The sequence below is a fragment of the Notolepis coatsorum genome (genome assembly GCF_963971535.1).
Source record: "Notolepis coatsorum genome assembly, chromosome: 13".
In the NCBI taxonomy this organism is placed as follows: Eukaryota; Metazoa; Chordata; class Actinopteri; order Aulopiformes; family Paralepididae; genus Notolepis; species Notolepis coatsorum.
Genome location: NC_140177.1, coordinates 6,516,689 through 6,534,188, shown reverse-complemented (window position 1 = coordinate 6,534,188; position 17,500 = coordinate 6,516,689). Strand labels below are relative to the sequence as shown.

The 17,500-nt window shown below is 46.2% G+C and overlaps 1 protein-coding gene across 1 annotated transcript in view; it reads left to right on the top strand.

Moving 5' to 3' along the window:
- The window catches only part of calcr (calcitonin receptor), a 133,600-nt gene that overhangs the window by 39,529 nt on the left and 76,571 nt on the right, over positions 1 to 17,500 (top strand). Inside the window, 3 exon segments of the mRNA XM_084327487.1 lie at positions 1,961 to 2,068; positions 3,699 to 3,802; positions 10,789 to 10,969. Coding sequence (XP_084183613.1) covers positions 1,961 to 2,068; positions 3,699 to 3,802; positions 10,789 to 10,969 — 393 coding nt within the window.

The window sequence follows — 17,500 nt, the reverse complement described above, 5'->3', positions numbered from 1 at the left end:
CTGTATCCACTCAGTGACTCCTGCCAGAATTGTGACCAGCTGTATCTGATTTAGGAGCACATGTGAAAGTGGCTCAAATCAGAATTGAAAAGATCAGATTCTGTGTGATTTGTGCTGTTCACACTGTCATGAAGAAATCTGATCTGAGTCACATAATGAGTGGAAGAAATCAGATTCGGGCCACTTTCGCCTGTAGTCGACTTAGCCTCAGTGGAGCATAGTACCTACACTGTACAACCTACAAGTTAAAAACACTCAAAACCTTTGTGGAAACAGGTTACCTCAAAATATTTACGTAATGAAACATATTATATATATATTTATATAATTATATAGTTGGTTGACAACTCTGTCTTTTTCTATATTGTCCAAATTCACTGAGTTCCACCCTTTTTTTTGTATTCTATAACAAGTATGGCTTCCATTTGTATGCCTTGCTGTACTCCAGTCAGTAAAAAACTACAATTCCCAAGAGGCGGAGCTTCTACCACCAGGGCGCGCACGGGGGTATCGCATGCTGCCAACGATTAGAGCGTGATTAGCTAACGTCGCGCTCCGACGGCGGTCTGACAGAGCTCAGAATAAAGAGAAACACCGCACGAGTGGTGAAATCTCATAGGGCGCCGCATACCTAACACAATTAAGTTTGCAATACTTACTGTAAATAGCTTGAGGTAACCTTGTTTCCACAAAGGATTCTCAATAAATGAGGTTTCACAGTGTAGTCGAGGAGACGGAGGTCGGCCCCGGGAGCCGACTGACACATTTAGCTGTTCCAGATACGGGCAGCACAAAGGTCTGGGGCGCGCAGGCCTTCTTTAGTGAGCGGGCTTCACTGTGGCCGTGTGTGAAACCTGCCTCGGTGCTGCTACAGGGACAGAGTGAGTCACTCGACGCTAGTAACGACCCCACCTGGACGCACTTAAACTAGTCCAATCTTCTCCACAAACTCACCACAGACAGTCCAAGGCCTACTTTCTAATTGTATAACAACTCAACTTGCCACACGCCGCCACGCGCACTGTGTCGAAAGAATGCCCAAATGTTTTCGCTGCTTTCGCCCAGGTGTAGTCCATTGTCTTGTCGCAGAGTGCGTGCACCTAGTCGATCAGATGCGCGTGTGGTGGTCATGAAAGACGCAGAGCTGGTATTATAGACAAACAGTTCACTATTTCTCGGAAAAGGAGGCCACGCCACGACCACACGCTTCGGATCAACGAGGCGCACGCACTCTGCGGCGAGATAATGCCCAACACCTGGCAAAATCAGCAAAACACGACCCAGGTGTTGGGCGTTATTATCTTGTCGTGCGGCCTCCTCTTCCCAGAAATAGTGAATCGTTTGTTCACCAGCTCTCCTTTTCCGTGACACCCACACGCTTCGGATCAACAAGGCGCACGCACATAATAACGCCCCCTACACCTGGCAAAATCAGCGAAACGATCCAGGTGTTGGGCATTAGTTCGTCGTAATTAGAAAACCTGACTATTCAGGGGGGGAAAGGAGACTTTGTACCGTCCGCGGTGAGTTTCTGGAGAGCACTGGGACAGATTAAGTGCCTCCAGGCGGACCGTTTCTTTTGAGCGAACCAGTTCCTCCTCAGTGGCCCAGAGTCGGGTTCATCACACGCCTCAACGAGCCTCCGGCTGACTGCAAGATTGAGCTGTTCCGGATAAACACCGGGGCGCAGGGCAGCTGTTTGCGGCGTGAGAAGAGGGCCCTCTTTAGCGTCCAGGCTCCACCGCGCCTCCACCACTCCAGCCTGACGCTGAGCTGTTTCGAGTGCGTCGTGCCCTTATCTCCTTGACCGCGATGCTAAAAAAGCGAGCAGCGCGGCCGGCGGGGACCCAGCAGCGAAGCGCCCGCCCCGGCAGACCGAGTGAGTCTGTGGCGCCGTGGCGGAGACGGAGACGGAGTGCTTTTTTTTTGTGATAACCACCTTCTCGTCTCCCCCATGCAGGTGGCTACTGTGGGAGCATGTGGGACGGGCTGCTGTGTTGGGACGAGACCCCGGTCGGGATGTACGCCACACAGGACTGTCCGGATCGACCCGGCCAGGAGCCCTCCGGTGAGGCATAGTAATAATAATAATAATAATAATAATAATAATAATAATAATAATAATAATAATAATAATAATAATAATAATAATAATAATAATAATAATAATAATAATAATAATAATAATAATAATAATAATAATAATAATAATAATAATAATAATAATAATAATAATAATAATAATAATAATAATAATAATAATAATAATAATAATAATAATAATAATAATAATAATAATAATAACAATAATAATAACAATAATAATAATAGATTCAATTTGTACCGCACTTTATATTTGTGAAAATCTCAAAGTGCTACACAGGTCAAAAGTAAACACACCTGGGGGTGATACAGGTATAAAGACACTATGACACCAAATATAAAGACTGTAAAGACACCAGATAGTAGGCTGCACTGTCCCCAGAGGACGACGCAAGTTTCAAGTTTCAAGTTTGTTTATTAAATATCACAATACAATACAGGTACTTTACGGTGAAATGATTGGTTATGTATGAGCCCCCGAGCGTGTGCTTCATACATAAAAAAAGTAAGTAAGAAAGTAAGTAAAAAAAAATATATATATATATATATACAATATACAGTGCAATATACAATCTAAAGTAGTAAACATGAGTAAACAGTGAGGTACAATGCATAAAATGAGGTACACAACTTTGAGGTAAGGTGCAATTTCAAATGAGGTATGAATGTAGTGCAAATCTCTAAAGTGAGTGTTTGTTTAAAAGTTAGGGGAAAAAACTCCTTTAGCCTATTGGGGACCAGTACAGGGGACTTAAGATTAAAACGTGCAGCATTAGTATTGGTGCGTCCCTGGTGCCAACCACATAAGAAACACAATGTTCAAAAGTATAATTTCAAGAAATGGTGAAAAATACACCAATACAAGATACGAAGTATCTCCGAAATATAAATATAAATGGATCTTAAGGAAAAGCACAGAACATTGTCCTGCTGTACATCATAGGTTGACATACAGTATGGGCTACGCTGCATTGCAAGTCGAGGAAAAGGTGGTGTTCCCTTTTACACTTTTGAGACTATTTTATTAACCAGCGCTCAGGCACACACCCAGACCGATGGTCCAATCTTCTCCGGGCGAATTGGAAAAGGTAAAAGGTGACTAGGGTCGATCATATACAGTAGCGCCACAAAGATCCACCCCGTGCTTATACAGGTTCCTGTGATATAAGGTGTAATTCCAAAAATCCAGCCTTCAGACGGTGTTCCCGCGGCTCGGGCCACTGCCCTCAGGAGGAAGCAGCGTCTCCCTCAGCCCCCGCACTTTGTACTTTGTAGGTCTGCATTTTAAATGTAAGGAGTAAAAAGTGTTTTTTTTTTTTTTCTCTGAAATGTAATTGAGTAAAAGTACAAGTATACAAACCTAATAATACTCGAGTAAAGTACAAATCCCCCAAAACGGTACTTAAGTATTGTAACGAAGTACAATTACTCAAGTACTTTACACCCCTTTGTTGCCCAAATACATCTCCCAGCGCTTCGCCGCCGCAGCGGAACCCAACCCTCCTCGCCGGCGAACATTGCGGGCCGCGACTCGTTACGAGATTACATCGATAACGATTACCATTGGACATTTTCTTTTTCTTTCTTTCTTTCAGGAAAAGTGACAAAATATTGTGATGAATGGGGCAATTGGATCCCGAGCCCGTCCATTAATAAGAGCAGGTCCGACTGTCTGCGGCCCCCCAAGGACAAATTAAAGGTAATTGATGATTGATTGTTTCCCCCGTGATTAACGAGCGAACGCGGAGGCAGAAGAAGCCACACGTTCAAGGCTACGGCTGTTAGAGGCGGTGGAGCGGGGACTAGAGCCCGCTCCGGATGACACTCAGGAGCAGCCAACGCTAATAATGGATTATAGATGAGGTACAGTAGCTAATCCATCACAGGGTCCGCCATGGGCCTTATGGGGACTTTTTCAGCTGCAGCTAACAGCAGTAGTGCCCCACAATAGGGGAACGAACTGCCCACCACAGTTAGGACGGCCGAAACCCGTCCAATCTTCCGCCGTCGACTAAAGACACACTTCTTCAATCAATATCTGAAATTAAGGGGGGGGGGGGGGGGGGATCTAACCCCAACTAACCTTACTGTCATGCACTGTCATCCTAATATACTAACCTACACTGTAGCACTCAACACTTTGATGAACATTGTTACTCGGCTGATAGAGTTGTACCCTTCCTGCTGACTTATTGTACAAAACGTGTAAGTCGCTTTGGATAAAAGCGTTCAGCTAAATGACACAATGTAAATATAGTAGTGTAGTCTGCTGGCTGTAGCTGTGAGTGACAGTGGTAGTAGTGTAGTCTGCTGGGTGTAGCTGTGACAGTGGTAGTAGTGTAGTCTGCTGACTGTAGCTGTGACAGTGGTAGTAGTGTAGTCTGCTGGCTGTAGCTGTGACAGTGGTAGTAGTGTAGTCTGCTGGGTGTAGCTGTGACAGTGGTAGTAGTGTAGTCTGCTGGCTGTAGCTGTGAGTGACAGTGGTAGTAGTGTAGTCTGCTGGCTGTAGCTGTGACAGTGGTAGTAGTGTAGTCTGCTGGCTGTAGCTGTGAGTGACAGTGGTAGTAGTGTAGTCTGCTGGCTGTAGCTGTGACAGTGGTAGTAGTGTAGTCTGCTGGCTGTAGCTGTGACAGTGGTAGTAGTGTAGTCTGCTGGGTGTAGCTGTGACAGTGGTAGTAGTGTAGTCTGCTGGCTGTAGCTGTGAGTGACAGTGGTAGTAGTGTAGTCTGCTGGCTGTAGCTGTGACAGTGGTAGTAGTGTAGTCTGCTGGCTGTAGCTGTGAGTGACAGCGGTAGTAGTGTAGTCTGCTGGGTGTAGCTGTGACAGTGGTAGTAGTGCAGTCTGCTGACTGTAGCTGTGACAGTGGTAGTAGTGTAGTCTGCTGACTGTAGCGGTGACAGTGGTAGTAGTGTAGTTTGCTGACTGTAGCGGTGACAGCGGTAGTAGTGTAGTCTGCTGACTGTAGCTGTGACAGCGGTAGTAGTGTAGTCTGCTGGCTGTAGCTGTGACAGCTGTAGTAGTGTAGTCTGCTGAGTGTAGCTGTGACAGTGGTAGTAGTGTAGTCTGCTGGCTGTAGCTGTGACAGTGGTAGTAGTGTAGTCTGCTGGCTGTAGCTGTGACAGTGGTAGTAGTGTAGTCTGCTGGGTGTAGCTGTGACAGCGGTAGTAGTGTAGTCTGCTGACTGTAGCTGTGAGTGACAGTGGTAGTAGTGTAGTCTGCTGACTGTAGCTGTGAGTGACAGTGGTAGTAGTGTAGTCTGCTGGCTGTAGCTGTGAGTGACAGCTGTAGTAGTGTAGTCTGCTGAGTGTAGCTGTGACAGTGGTAGTAGTGTAGTCTGCTGGGTGTAGCTGTGACAGTAGTGTAGTAGTGTAGTCTGCTGACTGTAGCTGTGACAGCGGTAGTAGTGTAGTCTGCTGGCTGTAGCTGTGACAGTGGTAGTAGTGTAGTCTGCTGGCTGTAGCTGTGAGTGACAGTGGTAGTAGTGTAGTCTGCTGGCTGTAGCTGTGACAGTGGTAGTAGTGTAGTCTGCTGGCTGTAGCTGTGAGTGACAGCGGTAGTAGTGTAGTCTGCTGGGTGTAGCTGTGACAGTGGTAGTAGTGCAGTCTGCTGACTGTAGCTGTGACAGTGGTAGTAGTGTAGTCTGCTGACTGTAGCGGTGACAGTGGTAGTAGTGTAGTCTGCTGACTGTAGCGGTGACAGCGGTAGTAGTGTAGTCTGCTGACTGTAGCTGTGACAGCGGTAGTAGTGTAGTCTGCTGGCTGTAGCTGTGACAGCTGTAGTAGTGTAGTCTGCTGAGTGTAGCTGTGACAGTGGTAGTAGTGTAGTCTGCTGGCTGTAGCTGTGACAGTAGTGTAGTAGTGTAGTCTGCTGACTGTAGCTGTGACAGCGGTAGTAGTGTAGTCTGCTGGCTGTAGCTGTGAGTGACAGTGGTAGTAGTGTAGTCTGCTGGCTGTAGCTGTGACAGCGGTAGTAGTGTAGTCTGCTGGGTGTAGCTGTGACAGTGGTAGTAGTGTAGTCTGCTGACTGTAGCTGTGAGTGACAGTGGTAGTAGTGTAGTCTGCTGACTGTAGCTGTGAGTGACAGTGGTAGTAGTGTAGTCTGCTGGCTGTAGCTGTGAGTGACAGCTGTAGTAGTGTAGTCTGCTGAGTGTAGCTGTGACAGTGGTAGTAGTGTAGTCTGCTGGCTGTAGCTGTGAGTGACAGTGGTAGTAGTGTAGTCTGCTGGCTGTAGCTGTGACAGTGGTAGTAGTGTAGTCTGCTGGCTGTAGCTGTGAGTGACAGTGGTAGTAGTGTAGTCTGCTGGCTGTAGCTGTGACAGTGGTAGTAGTGTAGTCTGCTGGCTGTAGCTGTGAGTGACAGCGGTAGTAGTGTAGTCTGCTGGGTGTAGCTGTGACAGTGGTAGTAGTGCAGTCTGCTGACTGTAGCTGTGACAGTGGTAGTAGTGTAGTCTGCTGACTGTAGCGGTGACAGTGGTAGTAGTGTAGTCTGCTGACTGTAGCGGTGACAGCGGTAGTAGTGTAGTCTGCTGACTGTAGCTGTGACAGCGGTAGTAGTGTAGTCTGCTGGCTGTAGCTGTGACAGCTGTAGTAGTGTAGTCTGCTGAGTGTAGCTGTGACAGTGGTAGTAGTGTAGTCTGCTGGCTGTAGCTGTGACAGTAGTGTAGTAGTGTAGTCTGCTGACTGTAGCTGTGACAGCGGTAGTAGTGTAGTCTGCTGGCTGTAGCTGTGAGTGACAGTGGTAGTAGTGTAGTCTGCTGGCTGTAGCTGTGACAGCGGTAGTAGTGTAGTCTGCTGGGTGTAGCTGTGACAGTGGTAGTAGTGTAGTCTGCTGACTGTAGCTGTGAGTGACAGTGGTAGTAGTGTAGTCTGCTGACTGTAGCTGTGAGTGACAGTGGTAGTAGTGTAGTCTGCTGGCTGTAGCTGTGAGTGACAGCTGTAGTAGTGTAGTCTGCTGAGTGTAGCTGTGACAGTGGTAGTAGTGTAGTCTGCTGGCTGTAGCTGTGACAGTAGTGTAGTAGTGTAGTCTGCTGACTGTAGCTGTGACAGCGGTAGTAGTGTAGTCTGCTGGCTGTAGCTGTGACAGTGGTAGTAGTGTAGTCTGCTGACTGTAGCTGTGACAGTGGTAGTAGTGTAGTCTGCTGGGTGTAGCTGTGACAGCGGTAGTAGTGTAGTCTGCTGACTGTAGCTGTGAGTGACAGTGGTAGTAGTGTAGTCTGCTGACTGTAGCTGTGAGTGACAGTGGTAGTAGTGTAGTCTGCTGGCTGTAGCTGTGAGTGACAGTGGTAGTAGTGTAGTCTGCTGGGTGTAGCTGTGACAGTGGTAGTAGTGTAGTCTGCTGGGTGTAGCTGTGACAGTGGTAGTAGTGTAGTCTGCTGGCTGTAGCTGTGGCAGCGGTAGTAGTGTAGTAGTGCTGTACCGAATGTAATTTTTTTTACATTCAAAGCTTTTTATTTTTTATTAATATTATCTTTTTCCCCCTTCTTTTTCCATTTTTCTTCCATCCCAATGTTAGTCGTTATGCCAATTCCCAATCCCCTTCCTGGTCGTTGCGCACTCTACCCCCTACCGTCGGTCTGGGAGGGCGGAGACTATCACATGCTTCCTCCGACACATGTGTACCCAGCCCACCGCTTCTTTTCACCTGGCAGCGTGGACTCTCACTGGGGGAGTGTAACGTGTGGAAGGTCACACTACCTCTCCCAGATCCTTCCCTCGCTGTGCAGGCGCCCCGACCGAACTGTAAGATCCGCTGTTTACAACGACCAGGACCCACCCTCACCGGCTTCCCTCCCGCTGACTCTGCCAATTGAGCCAGTATGACGGCCAGCTAAGCCGGAGGCAACGCTGACAGCTGGATTCGATACCAGTGACTCTTGCGTTGGTGACGAGCGCTTAGTCCGCTGCGCCACCCAGCCGCCTTACATTCGAAGTTTCTATTGAAGTTTTCGAATGAAGCTTCGATTGTCTGTCGTCATTTTTTATGACATAATCATAAATATATATATATGTTTTAAATAAAATGATCCTCAAACAAAATCCTCAATTTGAATAAAGTGATTAATCTGATTAAATTAGTATTTTTTTATTAAATAAACTTTCTGTAATGAATATAACTCATCAGTTTCGTCAACACAAAATTAATAATCCAATAAGAGCACGGTTGGTACGAAAGTGGTGGTGACGTCTCGATGGAGCGCCAAGCGCCAAGCGGATTTATCATTTATGATAAATGTTTTATAAAAAAATGTATGAAGAGTCATATACTATAATAGTATAATACTATAATATTAGTGTGTAGGCTAATCTTTATCTGCAACTGTGAAGAAAAACCCATTGGTTTAAACAGATTTTTGTTTAAACAAAAATATACAAATATATACAAAACAATTATATAATTAAAATGTTGATTTAGAATTTGAATGTTAACGTTATGAATGAAGCTTCGGACATTCTAACTATTCGGTAGAGCCCTATAGTGTCGTCTGCTGCGTGTAGCTGTGCCAGTGAGCCAACACTGAGTGACCATGGGCCTTTTTACCGTTTGCAAGCGATGACGCAAGCTCTCCGGGATACGTGCACTTTTTTTGGGGAGGTTTTGGAAATCTCCAGCGACGGGTCTCTGGGTGAAAAAGCACACCGGCCTCCGGCGATCTGTCCGCGCGAGCGATCTCGCCCAAAACGTCCCCGGAGTCACTGCCTACAGGTTTTCCAAGGGTTTAGAGTTTTACCTATAATGTTATATAAAGGTGATGAAAAAAAACTAAAAAGGTCTCTATAGTCAATCGCACGGCTGCACTGCTGGATCACTCCCGCACATAAAATCGAAGAGGACACCCATTTATAAAAATGTTTAATTCAATTTACCATGTGAAAAGGGTCCACTGTTATAGTCATAGTTGTATACTATGTTGTGGTTTCCTGTATGCTGTCTTTAAAGTAATTGCTTTGGCAAAACCACATAAAGTTTTACTGGATAATGATTATGAATGGGTTAGATCGTCAATATTTTATTCGCTCTGTGTAATGATCTGCATGTTCGTCATAACCATAATCGTAAAAGAAAACTTTTATTACAGTTTAGATTTATTGGTCTTTTGATCCAGTTGGATGTCATCTTTCCAATTCCACAGCTGTGAATCACAGTGTGCGTGTGTGTGTGTGTGTGTGTGTGTGTGTGTGTGTGTGTGTGTGTGTGTGTGTGTGTGTGTGTGTGTGTGCGTGTGCGTGTGCGTGTGTGTGTGTGTGTGCGTGCGTGTGCGTGCGTGCGTGCGTGCATGTGCATGTTCAATGTGTGTGTGTGTGTGTGTGTGTGTGTGTGTGTGTGTACTCCTTCGGATGAGATGCTAAACCGAGGTCCTGACTGAATCTCCGTCGTTAAAGAACCCAGGATGCCTATCGTAAAGAGTAGGGGGCTCCCCAACGTTCCTGGCCAAATTCCCAATCAGGTCTCTGACATCAAGGCCACCTAATCATGACCTTCCCCTTAATTGGCTGATATCAATCCCTGTCTCCTGAGCCGTTCAGCCATTGTGTAGTGTGTGATGTGTGCCGGGTGCCAGTGTATGGCAGCCATTGAGCCTGCGTAGCCCAAGGTTGGGTGCTACCAGTGGTGGTGAAGGAGGCAATGTCGACCCTACATTGTGGGGAGCGCTTTATGAATGTAATGAATTGCTATTATTTAGGGCTGTCAAAATGAATGCTTTAACTTTGGAGATTAATTTAAATTATTTAAAGCATTAAAATAAATTAATCTAGATTAATCTATGGGGTTAGGGTTAGGGTTAGGGTTAGGGTCAATTTTAGCGCCGCGGATATAAGAAAGAGGTCTAGCTGAGTCAATGTTGATGGTTTTGTTGAACATTTGTATTTCACTGGAGAGAAACTCAAAGAAAGCTCACACCTGTTCACACCTGAAAGTCTGCGGATAGTCCGGACTTTCTGGTGGACCAAATGTGAAAATGATACATTGTTTGATTTTGGTCTGCGTTCACACTACCCTGTTTGGGGCGGATCTAATTTGTAAACAAAGGACATACAGTCGCCAAGTCGTTCATCTATTGCACTCTATAGCACTCACAAACGTAAACAGTTGCCGACAGCGCAATGAGAGAGAGAGATACTGTCATTACGAGCGCGGCGCAAGTCGACTAGAGAGTACAGAGAGTACAGAGGAGAGAGAGAGAGAGAGAGAGAGAGAGAGAGAGAGAGAGAGAGAGAGAGAGAGAGAGAGAGAGAGAGAGAGAGAGAGAGAGAGAGAGAGAGAGACTATCCGCGCGCCTGTCATTCATTTGAGTTGGGTCGCGCGCAAGCTGTCACTTGCCGCTGTCAAGTTGGGTCCGCGCCAGCCGCCACTAGGCGCCTGTCACTCATTTGCTCTAGATTAGATACTATATAAAGTTCGTTTTGCGTTCACACCAACAGCAAACGCACCATGGTCCACTTTTAAACGAACCGAGTCCCAACTTTTTAAGAGGACCATGGTTCGGTTGTTTGGGTAGGTGTGAACGTGCCCTAAATATAGTTTCTTTGTGTTGATTTTACATTAATTTCATTATTTTACTCAAGTAAATATCTGTTACAAGCTTCGGTCTTAAGTAGAAAAATGCAATTTTTTATCTATATTAATTACAGAAAATTGTGATTTTTTTTAATCTATTGACAGCACTACTATTATTATTATTACACAGAAAGACTCCGAGAACTCGCCCCCGGAGCTCGTGGTCGTCGTGGAGGCAGAGCCCACGGTGGAGTCTAGGGGAAGCCCCATGATCAACCCCGAGGAGGAGGCCCTCAAGAGGAGGAAGATCCTGGACGGACAGTACAAGTGCTTTGAGAAGATGAACAGAGATCCGCCCTACAACAAATCAGGTAGTGGAAACTAAACCATCTCTCGTCTGATTCGCCGGCCTCTCGCTGGGATCCACTGGTGTTCAGACACTGGTCACAACTAGGGATGTTCGATGTTCGCTTTTTTACCGATACCGATAATTTCCGATATCACATTTGTCAATATCGGTAGGACGATAATATCGGACATCCCTAGTCACAAACACCAGTAACTCCACCCAGTCACAATAAGGGATCCACTGGTGTTCAGACACTGGTCACAAACTGTTATGTACCAGGAGCTGATCACTCCTGTGTCACTGTGCAGGCAGGCCTGATTACTCCTGTGTCACGGGGCATGCAGGTGAGGGCTGCCAATTAGCCAATTAGTGCTGATTGGTTACCTGCTGGGAGCTTTAAAGTCAGCCCTAGTAACACACATGCAGGGTCGGTGCTTAGAGGGAGAGCTGTCGCATTCTTCCAGTCCGTGTCCGTTGGGTTACATTAGTACATTAGTTTACATTTACATTAATAGTTCCTTGATATAGTAGCATTTTGAGTTAGAGCACGGGTTTTGGTGTGGTTTGCACATAGGTTGCGTACCCATGAGCCAGGGTCGTAACAGTTGGGCGCTCGTCCGGGATCTTTACCCCTAGAAATTTGTTTGGTGTTTTTTTTTTTTGTGTTACACGGGGTGTCATGGTATTATGGTTTGGGTGGTGTTCGTTACATATGGTGTAGCGTGGGGGCTTGAGCCATTTCATCAAACAGATGAGTATGCCGTATTTGTTTGTAATTTGATGTGACTACTTATGCTGTTAAAATATATAGTTTAGTGGGCACCACATGTAGATAGGGACATTATTTTCTGAGTTTAAGGGTAGGTAGATTAGGGCGGCCAGAAAACACAGGTAGTGTGGTAGGGCTTGATTTAGTGTTTCTTAGGGTAGACATGTGGTGGGCCGGTTTTGACTGCAGTTTAGACGTAGAAGCATATGTAGTCACATCAGGTTAGAAGGCGCACCTGTTTGGAATAGTTTGTTGGATTTATTTTGTTTGTTTGAGTGTTTGGTGAGCATACCTGGTAGCACCTAACACCCTGCATGTATGACACGTCTATTTAGGGTGGGTGTGTTTTATTTTTATGTATTTTTTGCGACCTAGAAAGGTGCGCTCCGTAGCACACATTTCCACCGCGTCCCTTTATGGTTATTATTAGTGGCTTTGGCATTCTTTATGGTTCTTCGGTGGTTCTGTAGTGTGTCTTCAGTGGTTCTTTAGTGGCTCTTTAGGTAGATTGTGTGTGTGCTAGGGTGCTTTTGGCAGCTTTTTGTGACTCTAAAGTGAACGGGTTGTGGCGCTGGTGCAGGAAAGATGGCTTCCATTAGGGATTTTGTTGATCTCCCTTCGCATGACATGTTGGAGAGGTTTTCCAAAGAACAGCTTCTGGAGCTGTGCACTAGAAGGTGGAGCTTTCTCCCAGTGAGAAACGTTTGAAGCCAACTGCCTTGAGTGCTTTGAGGGTGTTACTCATTAGAGAGCAGGTGCTTGTGGCGAGGGTGGAGGAGCCTCCTTTGTCTGACGTGTCTCCGCTATTATTTGGTGCAGAGGGTGAGTGGAGGATTAGGGAGTTGGAGTTTAAGGAAAGACAGCTAGAGCGGGAGCGTGAGGAGAGGAGAGAGGAGCGTGAGCTTAAGGAGAGAGAGAGGAGAGAGGAGCGTGAGCTTAAGGAGAGGCAGCTACAACAAGAGCGTTACTTGAAGGACTTAGAGCACGAGCGTGCGCAAAAGGAGCTTGATTATAAGCACGGTGTCTTGCAGGCGGGTGCTCTGCATCCAGAGTCACGTTCCGGTTTTGATGTAGGCAGGAATATTAGGATGGTACTTCCGTTTTTTGAGAAGGACGTGGAAAGATATTTTCCCCTTTTTGAACGGGTGGCAACCACATTGAAGTGGCCTGATACCGCCTGGACACTGCTGCTGCAATGTGTTTTAGTTGGTAGGGCACAAGAAGCCTATACTACTCTGTCCCTTGAACAAAGCGCTGATTATGAGCTTGTCAAAGCTTCCATATTGAGGGCTTATGACTTGGTCCCCGAGGCCTATCGTCAGCGTTTTAGAGGTTATCGCAGGTCGGAGGGGCAGTCTTATGTTGAATTTGGAAGGGAGAAGGAGAACCTGTTTGACAGGTGGTGCACTTCTCAGAAGGCAGAGTCAAGAGAGCAGCTTAGGCAGTTGATTCTCCTAGAGGAGTTTAAAAGATGTGTTCCTGATACAGTTTCCACACATCTAAATGAGCGTAAGGTATGAGTTTGTGTTGACACACAAGTCCGTGTTTTTGGAGGACTACCGTGTTGAGTCCGGGGATAGGCGTCCTGTTCAGGGGGGCCGTTTCCCAAAACCTGTGTCTGCTGGTCAGTTAACTTCACCTCCTAGGCGGGGTGGTTCTGCTGGTGCATTCCCAGAAGGGATTATCTGTTTCTACTGTAAAGAACCTGGTCATATCGTTGCTGGGTGCCCGGTGCTTGAGCAGAAAAATGTCAGAACCGTGGTTCTGGTAGAAACCATATGCAGAACGCCTATGCCAACGTTAGATGGTGATGGGGGAAGTATCAAAAGTGTGGACAAAGAGCTCGAGGGTTCCTCAAGGTTTATGATGGATGGGTTTGTTTCCCTGACTAATGCACTAGAGTCCAAACAGGCTATAACAATTTGGAGAGATACCGGTGCTTTTCAGTCCCTCATTCTGGAGGGGGTTTTGCCATTTTCAGAAAACTCTTCTTTGCATTCCGGTGTCGTTGTTCGGGGCTTTGGGGGTGGATTTGTGGATGCACCTTTGCATGAGGTCACGCTCAATTCTCCCTTAGTATCAGGCAATGTTGTTGTGGGGGTATGTTCTCACATTCCCATAAAGGGGGTGTCCTTCATTCTAGGGAATGATTTGGCTGGTGACAAAGTGTTGGCTACTCCGGTTGTAACTCCCATTCCTGTGGTTTCTGAGGTCCCTAATGAGCTGGCACAGAAACATCCAGGAGTGTTCCCTGTGTGTGCTGTGGCACGGGAAATGTCAAAGGACAAAAGTGATGTTGTTGTTACTTCGACTTGGGACATTACACTTAGTGACACATTCTTTGTTGAATTAAAATGTGTACCTGTTGAGAATTTTGGAAAGCACACTGTGGATGTACCTCTGCATAATGATTCTCTTGATTGTGGTTTTGTGTTAGGCCCGGTGGTGAAACCAGAGTTGACATGCGTGCCGGAGAAGCATGTGACAGGAGATGATATGGCAGCGCAGTGTCTCAAGGTCTTCCCAGCCTGTACGGTGGCTGAGGCCACGAACGAATTGGAGGATGAGTGTGGGAAGGATGCTATGAGAGGTGCTGTTGTTTCATGTGACACCGTTCTAGTTGGAGAGGCTACTAAGCCTGACTTAGGCTGCCAGCCTTCCCACAGTAGCTCTATTGTCCCTAATGTTTCACTTGTGGGCAGGGATGGTCCCAGTATGTCAGTTGATGATTCTGACATTGATCCACATGTCCACACTGATTCTCTGCCATGCACTAGGTGTGATGGTCAACCTAGTTACCTGTGTCCTGTGGAGCAGGAGCCGCCTTCGCGACCTGATCTGTTGAGTGGCAGCCATTTTGATTTTGATCAGGACAATGTTATTTTGGGTGACGCCATTTTAGATGGTGTTCCAGACGTTTTTGTGACTGTCGTACTGCCATGTTCCCGGTACGCTGGGGCTGTACCTGAGGCGGTACATCCTACTCTGGATGTTCACGGTTTGCAGTATCCTGAACTGCCAGTGCCAGGTGGGATGGATATGGGCGCGGTGGTGGTATCAGTGATCTATGGTTTTTGTTGTGCTGTGTTCTGTTCTGTTGAGCGCAGTTCTCAGGTTGATTTTGGTTTGCAGTCTATTTTTGACAGATCGGTATCGGTGGAGGGGCCTGTTGAAAGGGAGCATACAACACGGTTGGTGGTCGTGTTCGACAGGGGCCGACCCGCTATCGCTGTTGTGGTAGTGGCCCTGACAACTAATGGGTCACAGTTGTTTTTTTTGTTTTTGTTTATGGGTTGTTGTGTGGTGGTTGCCTCTGGGGCAACCAGTTTGGTGGGGGAGGTGTTATGTACCAGGAGCTGATCACTCCTGTGTCACTGTGCAGGCAGGCCTGATTACTCCTGTGTCACGGGACATGCAGGTGAGGGCTGCCAATTAGCCAATTAGTGCTGATTGGTTACCTGCTGGGAGCTTGAAAGTCAGCCCTAGTAACACACATGCAGGGTCGGTGCTTAGAGGGAGAGCTGTCGCATTCTTCCAGTCCGTGTCCGTTGGGTTACATTAGTACATTAGTTTACATTTACATTAATAGTTCCTTGATATAGTAGCATTTTGAGTTAGAGCACGGGTTTTGGTGTGGTTTGCACATAGGTTGCGTACCCATGAGCCAGGGTCGTAACACAAACACCAGTAACTCCACCCAGTCACAATAAGGGATCCACTGGTGTTCAGACACTGGCCACAAACACCAGTAACTCCACTCAGTCACAATAAGGGATCCACTGGTGTTCAGACACTGGTCACAAACACCAGTAACTCCACCCAGTCACAATAAGGGATCCACTGGTGTTCAGACACTGGCCACAAACACCAGTAACTCCACTCAGTCACAATAAGGGATCCACTGGTGTTCAGACACTGGTCACAAACACCAGTAACTCCACCCAGTCACAATAAGCAGCCGGTAGGTAGAACATTTGAGATATGTATATAGGTACTTTCTTGGATAACACTAGTTTCAAAGTTCAGGTTTCATGTTTTGTTTGATCGCATATAAGGTACATTATTGACCGACACAGAGTTTAAAATACAGAGGCGCCTCGCAGAGGTGTTTTAAATGTAGTGAAGGTCAATTATTTTGCGACAATGATCGAGTATAGCTATACATTATCCCGCTTATTACATGGCTAACTTACTAACAATATACCTAATGCATTTTACACCATCGACAAGACGAGATCAAATGCAGACACAGTTCTGTTCTGTCGCTCGCAGCCGGCAGGTCTGTGGTCTGATGACTGAGTGCAGCTGTGCATATGTTGAGCAGCTTTCATGACTGCGATCTAAATGCTTGATTGCTCCCCGCTTAGATGTAGTGTGTGTCAGTGGGCTTGATTGCGAACAGCTGCGCACAGCGGTCATTATTGCTTGGCACAATCTGACGAGCACTATTGACCAATCACAATCAAGCATTTCGGTGAATGTTAAAACGCCATGTGATAACATTTGACATCTCACGACACATTTCCATGAAAGTGGACAAATAAAAACATCTATCTATCTATCTCTTCATGCCAAGTCAACCCCAAACGTTATTTTTTTCATTGACGTTATTGGAACGCAAACTCTCACGCTGGCCAGTCTGACATAGCCATTGTTCCATCGTGCATGAGCACAAACTCAAAGTGGAAGAAGGCCTGATACAAAGACAAAACATTGGGACGTCTAGGACCTTTTCATCTCAAGGACCCCTAAATTGATACACGTAAGGCAGCGGACCCTCGTTTGATAAGATCATGTCTCTGGGACCCTCATGTGAGCAGATCGTTGTTCTTAGATATGATTAAGTCCAGAATTCCATAACTGTGTCTATGTTGGAGGTGAGGAGATACCTGTGGTGGAATAGTCACTCTTATATATTCCATCACTGAGCTACTGTACTACTAACCCTGAGTACCTAAAGTAAAGTGTACACTGTATACTTTACTTACTCATAGTATTATTTTGATTATGTTGTTTATTGTAACCATATATAAGTATAATATAACTAATAGGGCATAATTATACAGACCCTCATCTGCACCTCTGATCACACTGCCTACTTGCTCATTATGCGTATATTCATATTCATATGAATTAATATTCATATTAATTATATCGTTTACATTGCCTATTTTTACCTTTCTACTGTACTATAATTATATTGCCTGTATTTACGTCGTTCTACTAGTATTACCATAACCCTACTGTACCCCCCCCCCCCCCCCCCCCCCCCCCAATAATCCATCAATTCCATCAATAATGGAATATCTTATTTTACGTTCAATTAGTGCACTAATCTACCAACCACTAATCTACCAACAACACATTTGGCTGGATAGTCCAAAGAACTTTAAAAGCCATTCTTCTCAGTTTACATAGTTACCGCGGTTAACTTCTGCGGTGGCGGTGTAATTTTTTTTTTTACGATAATTAAATAGTGAAAACTGCCGTCTCCGCTCTCTGGTGGGAACCCGCTGGAACACACTGGAGGAGGGAAACCCAGAATAAGGTCGACGCTTCACAATGGATCCACTCGTATCTGTGGGGTGGTGCCTGACAGCCGTGTTTATTCAAGGCCTTTTAACGCGCCTCTGTGCCTCCTCCGTGTGCCATCCGTTACCCGGGGCGCCCGCCGCTGACGGCACGTCACAACATGTCGTCGTAGAGGTATAGCTTTCTCGCCGATCGCTGAGCCGCGCGTGTCGTGTCGTGTCGTGTGTCATGTCATACGCCTTCGACTGGGTT